General features: G+C 44.0%; 1 protein-coding gene and 1 pseudogene across 1 annotated transcript; one reads left to right on the top strand and one right to left on the bottom strand.

Moving 5' to 3' along the window:
* LOC139812159 (uncharacterized) overlaps positions 1 to 21,297 on the bottom strand; it is a 240,992-nt pseudogene that overhangs the window by 212,403 nt on the left and 7,292 nt on the right.
* LOC139812108 (uncharacterized) lies at positions 2,183 to 4,414 on the top strand. The gene is made up of 2 exons (XM_071776731.1): positions 2,183 to 3,145; positions 4,146 to 4,414. The coding sequence occupies exons 1-2, from the start codon at positions 2,183 to 2,185 to the stop codon at positions 4,230 to 4,232; spliced, it is 1,050 nt and encodes a 349-aa protein (XP_071632832.1). The 3' UTR covers positions 4,233 to 4,414.

Consider the following 21,297-nt stretch of genomic DNA (forward strand, 5'->3'; position numbering starts at 1 on the left):
AATATAACTAGATATGAAGAATAGATCATATATGCACTCATGCGTATGGATACATATAAGATTCATATGGAAGTAAGGGAAGTGGGGCAAAGTGGGCATAGATAATTTCAAATCGTTACAAAAACTAAGTTAAAACTTAAATATATATTATTTATATACTATCGTCAAGTTAAATATGTGAGTTAAGTAAACTTGTTGGATTCAAGTCATATTTTGAAATAGAAAAAAAGTAATAAACGAAATTCAAAAGTAATACGAATGCTCACTTTGCCCCAAGGCCTGGGGCAAAGTGATGAGCATGTAAGTTGATATCAGGAAAAATAAATAAATATGTGAGATAAATATGTAATATTTGCAAAACAAAGTATTTAAATTAGTAATACAGTGCATTGGTTAAACATTGGCTAAACATTGGTTATGTTGAGAGTGCATTGGCCAACATTTCCCAATATGAAATCAATATTGGTCATGAAATAAATGCCAGTGTACTTTAATATATTGTACGTCAATAATTATGTAATATTGGATTAATGTTGGGAGTGCATTGGCCAAGATTTTTCGATATAATGTGAATATTGATTTTAAAATAAGTGCGAATGTATCGCTAATGTTATGTACCAATAAGTACACGGTATTGCGTTTACATTGGAAGTGCATTGGCCAACATTTCCCAATACAATGTAAATATTGATTTCAGAATAAGTGCGAATGTATCGCCAATGTTACGTGCCAATAAGTACACGGCATTGCGTTTACATTGGAAGTGCATTGGCCAACATTTCCCAATACAATATAAATATTGCTTTCAGAATAAAGTGCAGATGTATCGCCAATATTACGTGCCAATAAGTACACGGTATTGCGTATGCATTGGAAGTGTATTGCGCACTGCCGCGACTACATACGCGGCTACACGCGGCTACATACGCTAGTATCTTCTCCTAAGTAAAAATCCTCAAGCGTTAAGATCATGAGGTTAGGATAAAAGGCGAGCCTGTGACACACTTGGCCAGTCGCTGCGGATCAGCTTAAGTGATATCTCCAATATTACTCAGTGCAGAAATATGGCATTTTGCAAAATATTGGCTTAACGAGAGAAGATATGTACTTTACAATATTGGTCTCACATTAGGATGCAATTAATATCTAATATAAGAAATATAAAAAATTGGGTAAATATCGTTACTTAACATTGGTTCCATGCAATTGGACCAATATTGATACTTAGATATCATTAGCTATATAAGAGGAGCCGTCCACCTTACAATATCGGTCCAATATTGGGAATCAATTCAGACCTAATATATAATATTGTATTTACATTATTTGCCAATATTGCGCCAATGCACTGTGCTACTAGGGTAATGTTATCAATAAATAAATATATTCAACAGGATTTTAGATGTGTTATGCAATAAGTTATTAATTTTATTAAAAAATATATTTACGTAACAAATAAAAAGCTAAATAATAAACCTACCTTTGGTAAAACTAGCCGACATACTTTTGACACCTTGGCACAGCTAATCCGCTTCGCGGCACTAGTAGTTGGAGCGGCATGACTGCTTTACCCCGCTCACTTTGCCCCAAGTCCCCAAGTATAATATTAGTAGTTTTTAACTGATAAAAATTTTAAATATGTGGCGATTATATCGCTATATACTTGGCCGCCGCAACGGCTCGAATCGAAAATAAGTAATAATAGCGAGGTCAAAAAATAGGGAAGGACGTTAGATAGGGAAAACACAAATATAGGTAACGATAAGCGAGAAGGTTACAGGCATGACTCAAAACAATAATTAACAACACAAATCGACCGAAACGTGACGAGCGACTCCTCGAAGGACACGAAGTCCGGAGAGGAGAAAACGATCGCGAGAACCCGCCGGGAACAGAGAGACGGAGATTCGACACGGCGACTCACTAGAGTGAAGACGTATCCGCGTGAACTGACTATTTCGGGACTTAGAATATTTTGCGAGCGGTACGACTTAGAATGTAACAACTTAGGATATTTCTGAGATTAAAGACTGTATTATAATAGACTTCACTCAACATATTCTTACACGCCCTTCCCAAAGTGGTGACCCCGACGTGATCGCGATTTGAGACTTTTTATTTTTTTTTTGACGAGCGAGTCCGGTCGAATCCGGGGACGAAATAAATTCGCGTGTGGAGTGCAATGGTGATCACGCGCGACGGAACCGAGCCGCCGGCGACGCAGCAGGTCGGAGATCAGCAGCCGACACTCCCGTTAGCGCATCAGCAGCCGATACTCCCATTGGCGCAGCAGCAGCCGATGCAGCAGAGGATGGCGGAGCAGCCGCACGGCCTCCTGGTGCCCGGCCCCGAGGTGAGCCGAGTAGGCATGCGAATGCCCGAGTTCGCGGCGGCGGATCCTGAGCTGTGGTTCAGTATCGTTGATCGCAGTTTTCAGGCCGCCGGGATCACGGTGGACGCGACAAAATTCGGGTACGCGTTGACGGCTATCGGTCCGCGATATACCGCAGAAGTGCGCGATATAATAATGAATCCGCCCGCGGAACGAGCGTACGAGACATTGAAAGCCGAATTGATTAAGCGACTTTGCTTATCGCAGGAGCATAAGACTCGCAGGCTCCTCGAGCATGAAGAGATCGGCGATAGAAAACCGTCGCAATTTTTTAGACACCTCCGTGGTCTCGCCGGAAACGTGGTCGGTGACCAGGTGTTGCGTACGGTTTGGCTTAGTCGGTTACCGGCATACATCCAGCCGCATTTAGTGACGCGTACCGCGGATTCGAATGAACAATTGGCCGATATCGCGGATGCGATTGTAGAGGCAACTCGGGCGCCGGCGTTCCAGGTGGCAGAGACGGCGAGGGCCACGGCGCTCACGGGTCAAAGCGCAAACGACGTGACTTCGGCTGACGCAAAGTTAGAAGTACGATTGGCGCAACTACGATTGACGATGCAGCAGGAGATGGCGGAGCAGTTATCGGCGATTCGTAGATCTATTGAGGCAATTGGCGAGGGGCGATCTCGCGAGGATCGTGGAGACGATCGACGTCGCTCACCCCCGCGTTCGCGTTCGCGTTCGCGATCGCGCCCGCGTCCGCGGTCGTATTCAAGAGATCGCGGGCACGAGTCGAACGGACTATGTTATTACACGCAGAAAAATGCATTAGTTCAGTAACCATAAAATATTGGTAGCTTTTTTTTGGTTCCGGTAACTGTACGTTTTGTTGGGAGTACTATCAATGTTTAGTTGTCAAAGGGTATAAAGTTTTGTTGGCATTATGAGGTAACGCCTACCAAGATGTATGGTATGAAGCCGACCTCAACCAAACAGTTTAGTACAAGCGAATTTGCCGCCGCGCGCTTCAGCGTCGCACGAGGCACGCTGCTGCGCGACGAGACCTCTTGTGTAGAGGTTAGATTGACATGTAGACTGTGCGTGTGTCTTGCGACTCGCGTTCTGCGTCTTATGTAGATAGGCCTTTATAAATATACTTTTTTCATAAATATATTTACGAACACAAAATTTTGTAATGAGCCGACACTGGTTTCTGACATTCACCCGACATTATAAGAAATATTATATCATATATCCAATTCAAAATTTTATTACTCTTTTTAAACTGCATTTGTTTCTTAAGATAATTTTTGAAAAATTATATATTTGCGCTGGTTGACATATGTAGACTAAATATAACACTAACATTAAATTAAGAAGTGGTCTACCACGTAAGGCAGTTGGCTCACGATCCAGAGGTCCCGAGTTCGAATCCCACCAAGGTAAGTGTGTTTTTATATGTGTTTTTAAATACGAGAAAATATTTATAATCATAGACTGCATCTTAAGAAACAAATTTAGTTAAAAAATAGTAATAAAATTTCGAAATAAATAATTTTTTTTTGTTGGGTGAATATTTGTTACCAACCATAAATTATGGTACTCCACACTAGTTTGAGTTTAGTAATGACAACTAAATTAATTGGTTATTCTTCAATACAACCAAAAGTGTGTTAGCCTTAACCAAAAATTCGTCAACCAATTATTTTAGTTGTTACAACCAGCGTGTTTCATTGGGCCATATACAACCAAAAATTTCTGTTGTTTTAACCAAATTTTTGGTTTCCACAACCAAACACTTTTCTGCGTGTATCATTGGCGATTCGGACCGGACGCGACTAAATGCAGGCCGCCCTGCTCGGCGCAACGACAGGGAAACGCCGTGACCGGTCGTTAGTGGCGGCGAGCGATTCGGGATATCACACGCGTCGCCTTTTTGTGACAGACAATATAACGAAGACGAACTTCTTAGTGGACACGGGCGCGGACCTCTGCGTGTATCCCCGGCGGATGATTCGCGGGCCACGACGGAGGTCGACCTACGAATTATCGGCAGCTAACGGTTCTACAATTTATACATACGGGACAGAGACATTAACGTTGAATCTGGGACTGAGACGTGCGCTGCCGTGGCGGTTCGTGATCGCGGATGTGTCGAGACCTATTATCGGTGCCGATTTCCTCGCGCATTACGGTCTCCTGGTGGATTTACGAAACTCGCGTTTCGTGGATCAGGTGACGAACTTGACGGCGCTCGGGCGTTGCGTCCGCTGCGACGCGCCCAGCGTGAAGACGGTCGCGGGAGAGACGCAGTACCACAGGCTGCTGGAGCAGTATCCGGACATCACAAGGCCAGAGGGACGGCCCAGGGAGACGAAGCATCTCACACGTCATCATATCGAGACGACGCCGGGACCGCCCGTGGTATGCAAGCCGAGGAGGCTTGCGACGGATCGGTTGGCGGCCGCGAAGAGAGAGTTTCGGAGGATGGTAGAGCTCGGAGTCGCGCGACCTTCTAAGAGTTGTTGGTCGGCGGCTTTGCACCTCGTGCCAAAGAAAGGCGAGGAAATGAGAGCCTGTGGTGATTATCGGCCATTAAATGCGCGAACGAAGCCGGACTGTTACCCGGTGCGCCATATACAAGACTTCGCGCAGGAGCTGCGAGGTAAGAAGATTTTTACCACAATAGATCTCGTCCGGGCGTATAATCAGATCCCGGTAGCGGAGGAGGACATTCCAAAGACGGCGATCACCACGCCGTTCGGCATGTTTGAATTTCCGTATATGTCGTTCGGATTGCGCAACGCGGCACAGACGTTCCAGCGCTTTATCGATGAGGTGCTGCGCGATTTCGATTTCTGTTACGCGTATCTCGACGACATCCTCGTCGCGTCGTCGTCAGAGGAGGAACACGAAAGACACTTGCGGACGCTGTTCGAACGGTTGCGGGAATACGGGATCGTGGTAAATTCGGCGAAGTGTGTGTTCGGTCGGCCGGAAGTAGAGTTCCTCGGGTATCTAGTGTCCGGTGAGGGAACGCGGCCGCTGCCGGAGCGAGTTAGAGCGATCCAGGAGTACGGGTTGCCAAAAACGGCCAAGGATCTACGGAGATATCTCGGCATGATTAACTTTTACCGACGGTTTGTACCGAGACCTTGGCGCCGTTGAACGACCTCCTCCACGGTAACATAAAGGGAAAGGCGGCGATAGAGTGGACACAGCAAGCTCGACGGGCATTCGAGGCGTCCAAGGAGGGCTTGGCACAGGCTACCCTCCTGGCACATCCGAAAATCAACGCGGAGCTCGCGCTGTTTACCGACGCGTCCGGTCATAGCGTCGGAGCGGCGATACAGCAGCGGGACAAGGACGGCTGGAAGCCTTTAGCTTTCTTTTCAAAGAAACTAAGCCCAGCGGAGGCAAAATACAGTGCGTTCGACAGGGAGCTGTTGGCCATATACCTCGCGATACGGTATTTCCGGCACATGCTGGAGGCGCGCATATTTACTGTATATACCGATCATAAACCGTTGATTTTCGCATTTCGACAGAGGCCCGAGAAGAGCACGCCGCGCCAGTTTCGTCACTTGGATTTCATCGGGCAATTTACCACGGACATTAGACACGTGTCGGGAGAGGAGAATGTCGTGGCGGACGCGTTTTCCAGGGTGGAAGAGCTCAGCTCACCCGTGAATTACGCTGCACTGGCAGAATCACAGAAGGATGACGAGGAGCTCGAGGAATATTTGCAGCGAGAGACCGGCCTGAAACTCGAGAGAGTGCAAATTCCCGGAACAGGCACATCAATATACTGTGACACGGCGACACCGACGCCACGACCATTTTTGACGAGACCCTTCCGCAGGGCCGCTTTTGATTTGGTGCACGGTCTGGCTCATCCCGGTATCAAGTCGACGGGCAAGCTCGTGGCGCAGCGCTACGTCTGGCCGTCGATGAAGGTGGACTGCCGCAACTGGGCTCGTTCCTGCGTGCCCTGCCAACGATCCAAGGTGTCACGGCACGTTTCGGCACCTCTGGGAAAGTTCGCTGCACCGTCCAGTCGGTTCGAACACGTTCATCTGGACATTATCGTAATGCCAGTTTCGGAGGGCAAGCGATACTGTCTGACGTGTGTGGATCGTTTCACGCGATGGCCGGAAGTATTCCCATTGCGAGACCAAGAGGCGGAGACGGTTGCGGGGGCCTTCTACGGAGGATGGATTTGCCGGTTCGGGACGCCACTACGAGTTACGACAGATCAGGGGCGCCAGTTTGAGTCTCGACTTTTCCGGCGACTGAGCGAGCTTACGGGAGCTCGACATTTGCGGACGACTGCGTACCACCCGCAGGCAAATAGAATGGTGGAGCGGTTCCACCGCCAGCTCAAGGCAGCGATCAAGTGCCAGGAAGATAGTCGCTGGACCAAAGTACTGCCTACCGTCTTGCTTGGAATCCGCGCCGCATGGAGGGAGGACATGCAGGCGACGGCGGCGGAGCTGGTGTACGGACAGACGTTGCGACTCCCGGGGCAGTTTTTGAGCCGGCGGACGACGGACGACGGAGACGACGCCGCCGACTTTGCGGGAGAGCTGCGCAGGCAATTTGAGGAGCTACGCCCGATCGACGGAGCCCGGCACGGGGAACGTAAGCCGTTCGTATTCAGGAACTTGGCGACGGCTGAGCATGTATTCGTCCGACACGACGGGCCGAGAGCGATGCTGCAGGCACCGTACGACGGTCCATACGCCGTCGTCAACCGCGGCGAGAAGGTTTTTGTCGTGCGAATGCACGGAAAAGAGATAAGCATTTCTGTTGACAGGTTGAAACCAGCATACATCTTAGCAGAAGGCGAGGAGAGCAGCGAGCTACCGAGACCAGTCGAGAGAGAGACGGCGAACCAAGGAGCCAAGGACGACGTTCCAAAGCAGACCGAGCGCACGTCGTGTCTCCGGAAGCACGGAGAAAGGACGAGATCGGGGAGAAGAGTCCGAATCCCGAGTCATTTCCAGGCGGGACTGTGAGGCCGGAATGCGTGTGGCTCGAGTAGCATTCGATTTGATATTTTAGCCCAGTCAAATTAAGATTTTTGGATGAAAAAATTCCCGGCAAGCTGGAAATTGGTATACATTTTAGTGTTCTTTTAAACATACTAAAAGTCCCCATACATAGAGCGTGAGCCGGCTGCGCCATCTTGAAAAAAAGAGTACAAAAATGGGTTTTTTGCAAATAACTCGGAAATTATTAGTTTTACGGGAAAGAACATTCAGAGCGAAAATGTAGCTGATAAAATTCATCGCAATTTGGTTTTTTGTAGAACTTCGTACGACCATTAGTTTCCAAGATAGAATTTTTTGAAGCATTGGGCAAATGAGGAAAGAGCTGTTTCTTCGAGTGTTTTTTCAAAATATCTTAGTTCTGGCTGTCCGAAAGTAAAAAATGCATACAATGAAAGTGAAAGATAATTAAATTACCTACAAAATGCATTATTTATGTTATACCGCGCAACTAATATTTCTAGAAATATTACGGTTTAAATGAAATTTTGACTTTTGGAAATTGTGAGAATAAATATTTCCTCGCAATATAAGTCGGAAATGGGTAGTTCTACGTAAAAAATTGTTAAAATCAAGTAGAAAGGTTATTAAATTTTCATTATTTTGGTTTTTGACCGATTTGCATACGACTAATAGTATTTTTGATATCCGTAAAAGAAACGGTTTTTAGGTACACTTCTCAAAATGGCGGACTTTCAAGTTATCTTTTTTAAAAAAATACACATGTTTCTTGAAGTTTATTAAATGATCTTTAAAATGATTTTTTATTTGACTTTCTGTGATGAATACTTCCAGAGATATAGCCTTTTAAATATTTGTTTATGTTAAAAATTTCTTAATAATTTACAGTTTTTTTTACAAAACATGACATAAAATTACTTTAGAAAAAATAATATCGACATTTTTTTAAAAGTTTATATGCATATGTATGTGAGCCTGCAGTAGAACCGGTTTTGAAATGAAAGTTTTTAAAAAATTGTCATTTTAATTATGCCTTTCTTAGGAGTTTTCGTAAAAAAATGGGGTTTGCCACACTTTTTTGTAATTTTCTCAGTTTCTATGAGAGATACGTACAAAATGTTTCAGACCAAATTTAAAGCTTATAAAATTTCCTGAAAAACAGTATATTCGGCATTAATATGTGACCAACAATTATACCAACAACAGATGCTAGAATAATGTTACTCTTTTTTCCTCAGTTTACCGTAATTTTTAATGATTTAAATATTGTCGAAAAAATTTATTTGGAAATTTTTGCGGTCGGCGTAAGTTTCAAATCTCATTATACATGATGTAAGCTTTCCGTTGGTCTTTGGGTTAAATTTTTAAGACAGGTAGTATTCGAGATATAGGGTGTCAAAAGTAGCCGCAACATTATAAGACATTTATAAAATCTAACGGTGGCAATAAAATAATTAATTATATATTAATTACAGTAAATAAGTATACAATGTAAATTTATAAATTTATAAAATATCTTTATGGGAAATTTTTTTCCTCATCGTTCTTTTGGTTCTCATTGTTCTCATCACTATTCTCGCAATTTTCAGAGTTATCATCATCATCGTTGTCATCTGAATGAGCCTCGTTTGCCGGTGTGTCTGTTAATGTTAAATATATCTCTATAATTATTGTTATTCTCGAAATCAAAGTGTCCAGAGTAGGTACTCAAAATGATCAGAATTATTAGAAAATTCAGAATGGTGAGGAAGTTCAGAATGATGAAAAAGTTAAGAATAATGAGAAAGTTCAGATTCTTTTTGATTATGAAGAAAATCTGGTATTACGGAACTTTGGCTTTTTTAACGGAAACATGTGCTTGCTAAATATGCGATTGATCGAATTCAATTAAAGAATCTGTTGAATTGAGTTTTTCTACAACTTCAACATTTACTTTCTGCCTTTTAACTTTCTTGGAAAGCTTATAAAACGGTGTTTTTTGGCATGTTCTAAAATAAACTGCAAATAAATTCAAATGTTATGTTTACATAAAATACATATATTTCAAAATATACTATCTTTACTCTTTAAAAACATTTATTTTTTCAAATATTTTACTGCACAATCACTATAACAAATGTGTTAATGAAAAAAAATATTAACTAAATTAAAAAAACTAACAGTACAAAATAAACTATAGGATAGAAGGCTGGCTGATTTTCGAGTTATAAAAAGGTCATCAACTTAAAGAGTGAGAACAAGTGTTCATAGGCAAATGGCCCCATTTTTTTCGCATTTGATTTTGGTCATAAAGTAAGTACCAAACGAAAGGTTGTAACCGAACGATACGTAATCGGGCTACGGGGTACGCAATTTTGTCCTCTAAGTCATCGGTCGCCACTCGGTTTAACCTTAAACTACCGAAAAGGTAGGTATTCGTAATGCAAACGGACCAAAAGTTGAACAATTTGTTTAAACAATTTTATTTTTTCATCCCGCCATGGGTACCTTGTCAGCATCGCCTGTGCTCTAGATACCGCTAGGTATGACCTCGATCGGCCAGCCAGGGATACCGGTAGTCCGGACAGCCGCTCGATCAGGTATATATATACGTATATCTCCTTAACCCTTTCACTTTTTAGATTCCCGCCACGGGTGCCTTCTCTGTGCTGCTCTGCCTACTGCCTCCGCTATCGATCATTCACCTGCCTCATCCGTGGAACCAAGATGGCCGGACAACCGCTTGATCGGGTAAGTCCCAACATTAAGGTAAGTCAACGCAACTAATTCTCTTTTATTTTCAGGTTTCGTCGACGGGTGCCTCATCACCATCGCCGATGTCATGGATCACCGCTGCTCACCGATGTCCAGGATCACCGCGTCTGAGAGATGGCCGGACAACTAGGTAAGCATGAGAACTGTCCGCATAACTACGATTAATGCCGTTTCTTTTCAGGTTTCCGCCACGGGTTTCCTTCATCTATGGCCTCCTCTGATGCAGGATCGATGATGACCTTGAAGCTCGGTCAACGCTAACACCAAGATGGCCGGACAGCCGCTTGTTCAGGTAAGTTGAAGGTAAGTAACTGATATTTTTGTATATATTTTTGCAAATAATTATTGCTTTTATTGTTAACTGTCGTTTCACAATGATGGTGGTTCACAATTACTGATGCCGCGCAAGATGGCGGTCGCACGTCTCGCAAAGTGCGATTTCACGATTCAGGTACGCGAAAACCCGTACGCCTTTCGTATCGGCGTCATGTAACGCTATTAGCGGGCGTTCCCGTTTGTTTCGGACACTATGGTAGGCTTACAAATCGTATTCCGGTACGCGTTCGCGATATTAACTACGATACACCGAGACATACGCGCGAGAAGATAGCTACCATTCGAGCGCCCACGAGAGACTGCCTCGAGGAATATTCCTCTCTTGGGCTCCCTATCTCCGAAGTTTTACCCCCACCATGGGGTCTCGGCCGCTTTCTCCTCGCGGAAATTTTCCATTCTACGCTGTTACAATAGCTGTTTACGAGTTTCGGCTCGCCAGGTGTGCGCCAGATGTTCTCGATGGAAATTTCCGCCGCCAGTACACTATTTACGACGCGCTTAATCGGCTCCCGGATAGTGGTTTTTCAACTCTTTGAAAAGTAGACTTTTGAGGGCGCCGACCCGTGCGCACGGCCTCTCCTACGTCCCTAATGCCGATTCCGGGTCGACTTCCTGGAGACGACGTCCAGGTCGCTTTCTAGGTGTCCGCCGATGGCGGCGACCCTGCCTATTCCCCCAGTCCCTACTAACCGTATTCCGGTCCGACTTCCTGTAGCCGATGTCTAGGATCATCGGTTTCCCGGACTGTCCGGTCAACCCACCTCCCGGATGGTCGGATCTCGACCGCGATTTGTTCCTCGGGTGTACTACGTATCCCCGAGGCCGCACCTTCGGCCTTTTTCCGCTACGATACTCGGTTCGAAAATTCGCGGATTGTCCGGTGAACTGCATGTCCGGGTGCTCGGATCTCGCTCGCGATCGATTCCTAGGGCCTATTTAACTTCCCCCAGTACGCACCTTCGGCCTTTTTCCGCTCCGACGTCCGGTTCGGAAATTCGCGGAATGTCCGGCAAACTGCATGTCCGGGTGCTCGGATTTTGCTCGCAACCGATTCCTCGGGTCTATTTAACCTCCCCGAGTACGCACCTTCGGACTTTTTCCGCTACGACGCTCAGTTCGGAAATCCGCGGATTGTCCGGCAAACTGCCCGTTCGGGTACTCGGATTTCGCTCGCGATTGCTTCCATGGGCCGGTTGGGCCTTTCTCTGGATGCACCTTCAGCCGTTTTGAGCTCTGGCGTCCCGTTCGCATTTCCGCGGGTTGTCCTGTAAACCCTATGTCCGCGTGTTCGGATCGCGCTGGTTTTTCGTAGGCCCCCCTTTTGGGGACCCCGGGATTCGGCACCCCGGCTCCTACTCGCGTAGCACGTGCGGTACGTGCACTAAGTGCCCGCGCTTTGAAGATTGCGTGGGACTCGACCGTTTAACTTACTCATGCGTTACCGCAATCCACGCACATGTTTGAAAATAACGTATCTTCACTCCTGGTCGGGCCGGGCATCGTCGTGCCGAAGAGAAGCTAAAATTGTGAATCGGAAAGGAACATCTTACTAACTATACGAGCCGTTGCTCGGCGACCGCTGTCGCATGTCTTAACATTAATGGCGCCGGACGGGTAAAATCAATGACTCTAAGAACTCGGAGAGGAAATAACTACAGCATGACCTGAAAATCAAGTAAACGAAAATAACTTGTGTCCCACTTCCGTCCTCGGAACGCTCGATCGGGGATGTCCCTTTCGTCCCCGGAGGTCTCCTCCCCGGTGAATGGGCTCCGGAACTTGCCGCTGGGCTCATCCTGCTGGTTTGTTGCCGTTCCGCGCGGCACCGCCATCAATGTCAATGGCGGTTGGTCGACTCGGCGCGTGCGGTTGCAAGGTCTCGTCAATCTGGTTACAGATATGTCACTCTCAGAGTGTACCTATTTACCGTTCCAGAGATATCGGACTCCAAAAATTCCAAAACCGGCGAAACCAGTAGCGCAGAGACCACGAAAGCTATCGGTCTCCTCAAAAGGACAATAAAGATTATCTCTCTGACCCGAGTCCCGAGTCGTATATCTTACCCCAAGATTGACATTACCGAGAACGTTCATAACAGGCATCATCTATTGGTTTTGGAATTTTTGGAGCCCGATATCTCTGGAACGGTAAATAGGTACACTCTGAGACTGACATATCCGTAATCAGATTGACGAGACCTTTCGTTGGGTACCTACTTCATGACCAAAATCGAATGCGAAAAAAATGGGGCCAATCTTGTTTTCACTCTTTAAAAACAAAATCTCGTTTAATTAAACAAATTTTAAATACAATTAACGTTTTACGTTTCGACTTTATATACTTAGTCTTCTTCAGAAACCTAATACATAAGAGATAATACATAAAAAATAATTAAACAATAAAAAAAAAAAATTGCTATAGATAAAAAGGATAAAGAATAAAGCCGCATACTTTGGACTGACTTGCCAGAAACGTAGCTAAGATCTACACTATGACATAGTATAGACCTTAGCCACAATTAATGTATATACGAGTTGTAAAAAATAGAATAAAATAAGTCAAGTAATAAAATTGTTACTATTATCTCTCTCTCTACTTCTCTCTCCTCCTCTCTCTCTCTCTCTCTCTCTCCTCTCTCTCTCTCTCTCTCTCTCTCTCTCTCTCTCTCTCTTCTCTCTCTCTCTCTCTCTCTCCTCTCTCTCTCTCTCTCTCTCTCTCTCTCTCTCTCCTCTCTCTCTCCTCTCCTCTCTCTCTCTCTCTCTCTCTCTCTCTCTCTCTCTCCTCTCTCTCTCTCTCTCTCTCTCTCTCTCTCTCCCTCCCCCCCCCTCTCTGAGAAATTTCGTAACCGATTTCCAAAAAGATACCGGTTCCCAAAAAAATCGGTAACGAAAAACTATACAATTCATAGCACTCCCCGGGAAATTCTACTCCTGTTTTATATACAATTCTTTAAAATTCGATCAATTATTTCCCGAAAAATTCGTCAAACTTCTGATACCAGTTTCCAAAAAGATCGGTAACAAAAAATTATATACTTTATAGCACTTCCCGGGAAATTCAACCCTTACTTTATGTACAATTTTTTGAGATTCGGTCATTTGGAACCGGTTTTCAAAAAAATCGGTAACAAAAAATAGTACACTTTATAGCACTCCCCGGGAAATTCTACCTCTACTTTATGTATAATTCTTTGAGATTCAATTAATTATTTCCCGAAAAATTGGAAAAATTAAAAAAACCGGTTTCCAAAAAGATCGGTAACAAAAACTGTACACATCGTGACGCTCCCCGTAAAATTCTACCCCTACTTCATATATAATTCTTTAAGATTCGGTCAATTAATTCCCTAAAAATTGGAAAAATTTCTAATACAGGCTTCCAAAAAGATCGGTAACGAAAAATTATACACTTTATAGCATTCCCCGGAAAATTCTACCCCTGTTTCATACGTAATTCTTTGAGATTCGGTCAATTATTTCCCAAAAATTTGAAAAAATTTGAAAAACCGGTTTTCAGAAAATCGGTAACGAAAAACTATACACATCATGGCACTCTCCAGAAATGTCTACCCCTGTTTCATATACTTTTGGTAAAAATTCGGTCCACTAACGAATGAGTAGTTCGCGGACAAACGGACGGACGGACGGACAGACAGACAAACAGTCGGGTTTTATATAATAGTATGACTAGTATGATATACACACACACAATCATCTCCCCTGAATCAAGCTCACGATTCACGATATATTACATGTGTTCCGAAGTATCTTACAGAATAAAATTCAGTATCTTAATCATAATCTTTTGTGCAGAGTTTATTCACTGCCCTACATTAGCCAACAGGTTATGGGCCCCAGGCTTAAGATTGATTAAGATCATAAAGGCAATACAAGAAGAATAAAGTCACATAAAGTAAGGTACATGTTAAGACGTTATAAGAGAGCACGAAAATGGCGTAAACACCTCATGTGATGATCGCCAAGCTGAACAACGACAATTACGAGCCATGGAGATATAAAGTTGAGTTACTACTCATAAAAGAAGGCCTGTGGGACGTCGTGAGCAAGGCGGCACCAGCACAACCAGAGGCAGCGTGGCTAACCAAGGACGCGCAGGCAAGAGCGACAATCGGACTCCTGGTGGAGGATAACCAGCTCACACATATTCGTAGTAAGACAACAGCGGCGGTAACTTGGAAGGCACTACAAGACTACCATAAAAAATCTTCACTATCAAGTAAGGTTATTATTTTACTAAAAAATCTATGCAGCATGAAACTTGCAGAAAACGGTAATATGAAAGAACACATTATTAATATGTCAATAATAAAGGATAAATTAGAAGCTATCGGAGAGCTATAAAAGAAGAATTGTTTATTGCAATGATACTTGGTAGTCTTCCAGATTCGTATATCAGTTTAATGAACGCACTCGAAAGCAGACCGAAAGAAGATTTAACTCTTAGTCTGGTAAAAGGAAAGCTCATCGATGAATATCGTAGAAGAATAAGCAATTCCGCTGGAGCGAATGAAATGCAGGACAAAGTTGTAAAGACGCGAGACAGTGGAAAATACACGAAACCACGACAGGATCTTGCAGAATGTTTTTTCTGTAAGAAGAAAGAGCATATAAAGAAGGATTGCAAAAAGTACAAAGCTTGGAAAAAGAAGAAAAGGCGAATACAGCAACCGCGGGTAAGGACGATAAGGATAATCTTTGTTTTAGCACAAGCAATGAAGATGACTCAAGGAAATCATGGTACGTTGATTCGGGCGCCACAAGTCATATGACGAATAGCAGAGAGTTCTTCGACAAAAAATTTACAAGCGTGGAAGATAAAGTTACAGTAGCAAACGGAAAGAAAGCTAAAGTAATAAGTATAGGGGATCAGGAAGAATTAAATATTATAACGGAAATACTATAAAGACAATCACATTGAAAAATGTCCTATACATACCAGGTTTACACAGTTATTTACTATCAGTAAAAAAAAATTAAAAAAAAAACGGATTCACAATAGAATTTAAGAAGAAAGTATGCAACATACTGGAAGATAAGAAGATAATTGTTACAGGAGAAAGCGTAGGAAACTTATATAGGCTCAGGACGGAGCATAAAGCTTTATCATCAATGAAGACACATTCGGATAAATGTATTTATACATGGCATAGGAAGCTAGGACATAGTGATCCGGACGCAATAAGGAAACTAGCAAAAGAGAACATGGCACACGGAATTACACTACAGGACTGTGGAATTAAGGAAGCATGCGAAGATTGTATCCAAAAAAAGATGAGTAAAAAGTCTTGTCCAAAAGTGTCAAGTAGACAAACAAAAGATATCTTGGAGATCGTACACAGTGATGTTTGCGGTCTCATGCAAACCATTACGCCAGGTGGAAAAAGGTATGTTTTGACAAGGATCGATAATTATAGCGGCTATACGGAAGTATTTTTACTAACACACAAATCGGAGGTTTTCAGATATGTCAAAGAGTACATTGAAGCCGTCAAGACAAAATTTAACAAAAAGCCCAAGATATTGAAGTCTGATCGCGATAAAGAATACGTGAATAAACAGATGGTGGAGTACCTTAAGAAGGAGAGTATCAAGATGGAACTTACGGCATCCTTTTCACCACAACAAAATGGTAAGACTGAAAGAAAGAACAGGGGGTCGATTCTGTATTTTGAGACGAGGTGAAAATTACAAAAGTGAACAGATTTACTAGATTTCGACAAATGAAATTGTAGATTCTCTAGTGAATTTCCTCACTTTTGTAATTTTCACCTTGTCCCAAGATACAGAATCGACCCCCAGGTACTTGATTGAAATGGCTAGATGCATGATTATTGACAGTGGTTTGGCCAAGAAGTACTGGGGTAAAGTTGTAGTTACGGCTAATTACCTACAAAATAGATTGCTGACTAAATCTGAAGACAGAACACCATACGAAAAATGGCATTCACAGAAGCCACATTTAAAGGACATACACATTTTCGGATGCATAGCATATGTAAAGGTTCCAGATGAGTTAAGGCGCAAATTAAATAATAAAGCGAAAAAGTTACATTTCGTAGGGTATAGTGAGCAGTCGAAAGCATTTAGGTTACTAGATAAAGAAACAAGCAAAATTGTTATCAGTAGAAATGTAATATTTCTGGACGACAAGCAGAAACAGGAGGAGCATAGCAAAGAAAAAGAAATTGAAACATTAGGAGAAGAAATGGAAATCATCCGAAAACTAAAACAAGCGACTAAGTGTTGTGTATTAAACTTAATTTTATATGTACTGAGAACCCGCCATAAGAGTGGGAACCTCCTCCCACTCTCTTGCTTTGCAATCAGTCCTCTGCCTACCTTTGTCAATGACACACGTGTGCCTGTGTGCAGAATAAAGTACACAATTTGTGCGTACCTGAGCTTCAGTTTATCTCCTATCCCACGTCAATACACTACAACTGGTGTCAGAAGCTGGAATTCTCACAACTCGAGAGGGATACAAGTATATTCGCCGTAAAATCGGTTATCAAATCTTCGATTGCTACGTGAATCGAGAACCAGAAATCCAAGATGGAGGTCCCCCCCCCAGAATTATTGCAGGCGCTTACAAGCATGATGGTCAGCGCCATCCAGTCGTCCGCGACACAAGCTACGGCTAATGCAGGTACCACAGGCAGAACACCCGCGACATTGCAGTCGCCAAAGTCGCCGTCGCTCAAGGTAAGCGAATACCGATCGTCGGAAGGATCTTCAGTTAAAGATTATTTCAAGAGATTTGATTGGGCTCTCCAATTGAGTATAATACCCGAAGAGCAGCATGCGAATTACGCTCGCGTTTTTATGGGCGCAGAACTAAACAATGCATTTAAGTTCTTAATCAGCCCGCGGCTACCAGAGGACTTAATCTACGTTGAATTACGTACGATACTCATTAGGCATTTCAACCGCCCAAAGAATGAATATGTAGAGAGTATCAAGTTTCGTCTCATTGTACAACAAAAGGGAGAAACTCACTGCTTTTGCACTACGCCTCAGACAGGGCTCTGCACATTGCGAATATGACGAATTCCTTGACAGGATGTTAATTGAGCAATTTCTACATGGGCTCATAACACGTGAAATATGTGATGAGATTATCGCTAAGAAGCCATCCACCTTCGCGGAAGCGTACGAAATTACGAACTCCCTCGAAGCCACGCGCAACGTCAGCAATGAGGTTAAAGTTGCCGGAGTAGGAACCGCATCAGAAGCCGTGCATAAACTGGGATATGCACCATCGCAATTCAAGCGACAGAAAAAGAGGACACACAAAAAATCTCAACCACATGAACGTGACGAGCAAAGGATAATCCACGTTTCCAGCGTCAAGGTGACAAACGGAGTTCCGAGAAGAAGGAGCGTATCTGCGCAAGCTGCGGTGGACCGCACGCTCGTGACAAGTGTAGGTTTCGTGAGGCTATATGTCATAATTGTGGCAAGAAAGGACACATTGTCTGTAAGGCACCGATGCAAATTCAAGCCTCTGCAGAAACAATGAATCAGGTTGCAACTGACACTCAATCGACAACACGGGTCGACATTGTGCAACGTTTGGACAAACTCAATGAAACTGACAGATGTGATACTTCGTCTAAACGCACGCTCGTGGTAAGCGTTGATGGCCGAAATTTATAAATGGAGTTAGATACGGTCGCGCCCTGCGGTATTGTGAGTAAGGAAAGTTTGCTTTCAATTAAACCTAATTGCAAGTTGTTCAAAACAGACAGACGTTTTGCTAATTATACAGGGCATCATATTAGTTGCATCGGACGTACACCCGTGGAAGTTACGCTAGGTGTGACTACTCGGAAACTAGATCTTTATGTCGTTGACGGTAATTTTGATTCACTATTTGGCAGAGAATGGATCTCCCAATTTACTCACGAGATAAAGTTTTACGAACTTTTTGACGCGCCAGATAGCATTCATACGATAATTACAGAGACACCTAACCTCCGCGAAGAGCAGAAGATCCGTCTAGATCAATTCTTAATGAATTATCAAGATTTATTTAGCACGGTACCGGGCAAGCTGACAGGACCGCCAGTCTCAGTCCACTTCAAACCAGGAGCGACACTCGTTTTTGCCCGTGCACGAGAAGTCCCTCTAGCATTACGTGATGCTTACGCCAAGGAGATTGACGCTAAAATAGCTTCAGGATTCTACGAAAGAGTAGAACATTCAGAATGGGCTTCTACAACGCATATAGTCATAAAAAAACGGTAAATTAAGGATTACAGGTAATTACAAACCTACGTTAAATCCACGCATTGTCATTGATGAACACCCTATCCCTAAGCCAGAGCACCTGTTTAACCGAATGAAGGGTGCAAAGCTTTTCTGTTATTTAGATATTACGGACGCATACACGCACCTTCCAGTTGACGCAGAGTTCAGTCATGCATTAACATTGAACACTCCAACACACGGACTAATTCGTCCTAAACGGGCAGTATATGGAGCAGCCAATATTTCAGCAGCGTGGCAACGCCGTATCGAAACAATCCTAGGAGATCTAGAGAATGTAACAGTATTTTTCGATGACATAACAATATCCGCAGATAGTTTTGACAAGTTTTTAGTAATCTTAAATACGGTTCTTCAACGATTGAGAACCAACGGTCTAAAATTGAACCGTGACAAATGCGTCTTTGCTACCCCATCGGTGGAATTTCTAGGCCACAAAATCAACGCTCAAGGAGTGCATAAGTCTGATAAGCACATAAGAGCGATTAGGGATGCACCTAAGCCATCCACGCAAGCAGAACTTCAGTTATTTCTGGGAAAAGCAACATATTACGGGTCTTTTATTCCGGACCTGTCCAGCAGAAGTCGTCCACTGCGGAACATGCTGAATACACATCCTTTTCAATGGACAACAACAGCGGAAGAAGCCTACACAGACATCAAGAATGCGTTGATATCGCCTCAGGTTTTAATGCCTTACGACCCGCAATTGCCACTGGTATTGGCTACAGACGCCAGCAAAACAGGTTTGGGAGCTGTATTATCTCACCGGCTTAATAATGGTTCGGAGCGTCCTATCGCTTACGCAAGTCGCATGATGACGCCTACGGAGCGTTATCAACAAATTGACAAGAAGGCGCTTGCCATAGGGGCCATATGGGCTATCAAGAAATTTTTCTACTACGTATACGCCCACCATTTCACACTGATAACGGACCACAAACCTCTTACGCAGATTCTTCATCTGGAGAAATCTCTCCCTATACTATGTATTAGCGGAATGGCGAATTATATGCGGATTATCTTTCCTATTTCGACTTTGATATTATATATAAGCCTACGAAAGCCAACATTAATGCTGATTATTGTTCCAGAATGCCCTTACCTTCAACAACAGATACAATTCACAAATTGTCTGCTCGGGAGGAGGAAGAGATACAGCACGGTAATGGATTCGACTACTTTATTGTTATGCATCAGATTAAACAATTACCGGTGCGAGCGGAGCACATCGCAAGTGAAACACGTAAGGATCCACACTTAAGCAAGATAATCCAGATCTTGGAGACAGGTCAATGCCTTTACTCGTTTCGGATACAAAGCCCCGGAGACAAACTATACACTATCAAGAGACTGTTTACTCTTGGAGCATCGAGTCATCATACCGCCATCATTGCGACCAGCCATTCTCGCCGACCTGCATGCAGCGCACGTAGGCATCGTCAAGATGAAGGGCCTAGCTCGCTCTTTTGTCTTTTGGCCAGGCATAGATGCTGACATTAAGGATGTCGCCAGAGCATGCACAGAATGTGGAAAGCATGCGCATGCACCGCCAAAATATCGCGAGCACCACTGGGAATATTCTAAAGGACCTTGGGAGCGGATCCATATCGATTACGCGGGTCCAGTCGCAGGCATGATAATACTCATTGTTGTGGACGCCTTTAGCAAATGGCTAAAAGTCAAAGTTACGAATTCCACTACATCAACAGCAACGATCGGAATCATGGACGAACTGTTTGCAGCCTACGGCGTTCCAGTCACTGTGGTCTCAGATAATGGCACACAGTTTACGGAATTCAAAGAATTCCTATGAGTAAGTGGAGTCAAGTACCACAAATTTACGGCCCCGTATCACCCAGCGACGAACGGTCAAGCCGAGCGCAACGTACAGACGGTCAAAGACGCGTTTAAGACGATGGCAACTACCAAGGACACTCTGCAACGAAATTTAAATGAGTTCCTGCGGCAATATCGTAAAGCCCCGCATTCAACCACTGGACAACCACCTTCGCAGTTGTTCTTGGACAAAGCTTGCGTACCCGCCTCGACCTGGTGCGGCCTGATGTTAAGAAGCCCACGAAGGCAGTGAGGCCTGAGTATACTTTCTTTCAGGTAATCCGCGTATGGACAGGTGGATTCTCGGAGTTATCGCCGCCCGCTCAGGAGACCTCCAATACAAAATCGAATTTGATGGTCGATATTTCAAGAGGCATGTTGATCAGATTAGGAGTCGTCAGGAAGGTCTAAAACCTGCCAAACAGCCACAGCCTGCTCCACCAGCAGGCCTGAGTGCAACTACTCCAGAGCGGTCACGGCGCATCCATTTCTACAAGAAAACGGGACGGACACCAGCGCGCTCACCCGCCATTACACTAGTGCGCCCTTCTGCCGCCGCACCAGCAGTACGTACCCCCGACTGATGCTCCGAAACAAGGAGCAACCCCGCCTGTGTCTACTTCTGCGCCGACACCACGTCGTTTCCAACGACAACGGCGACCAACACAGCGATATACACCGAGTTAAACTCATCATTTAAAGTGACTTAAAATCCTAATGATTTCTTTCGTTT

This window comes from Temnothorax longispinosus, chromosome 4 (assembly GCF_030848805.1).
Source record: "Temnothorax longispinosus isolate EJ_2023e chromosome 4, Tlon_JGU_v1, whole genome shotgun sequence".
NCBI classification, from domain to species: Eukaryota; Metazoa; Arthropoda; class Insecta; order Hymenoptera; family Formicidae; genus Temnothorax; species Temnothorax longispinosus.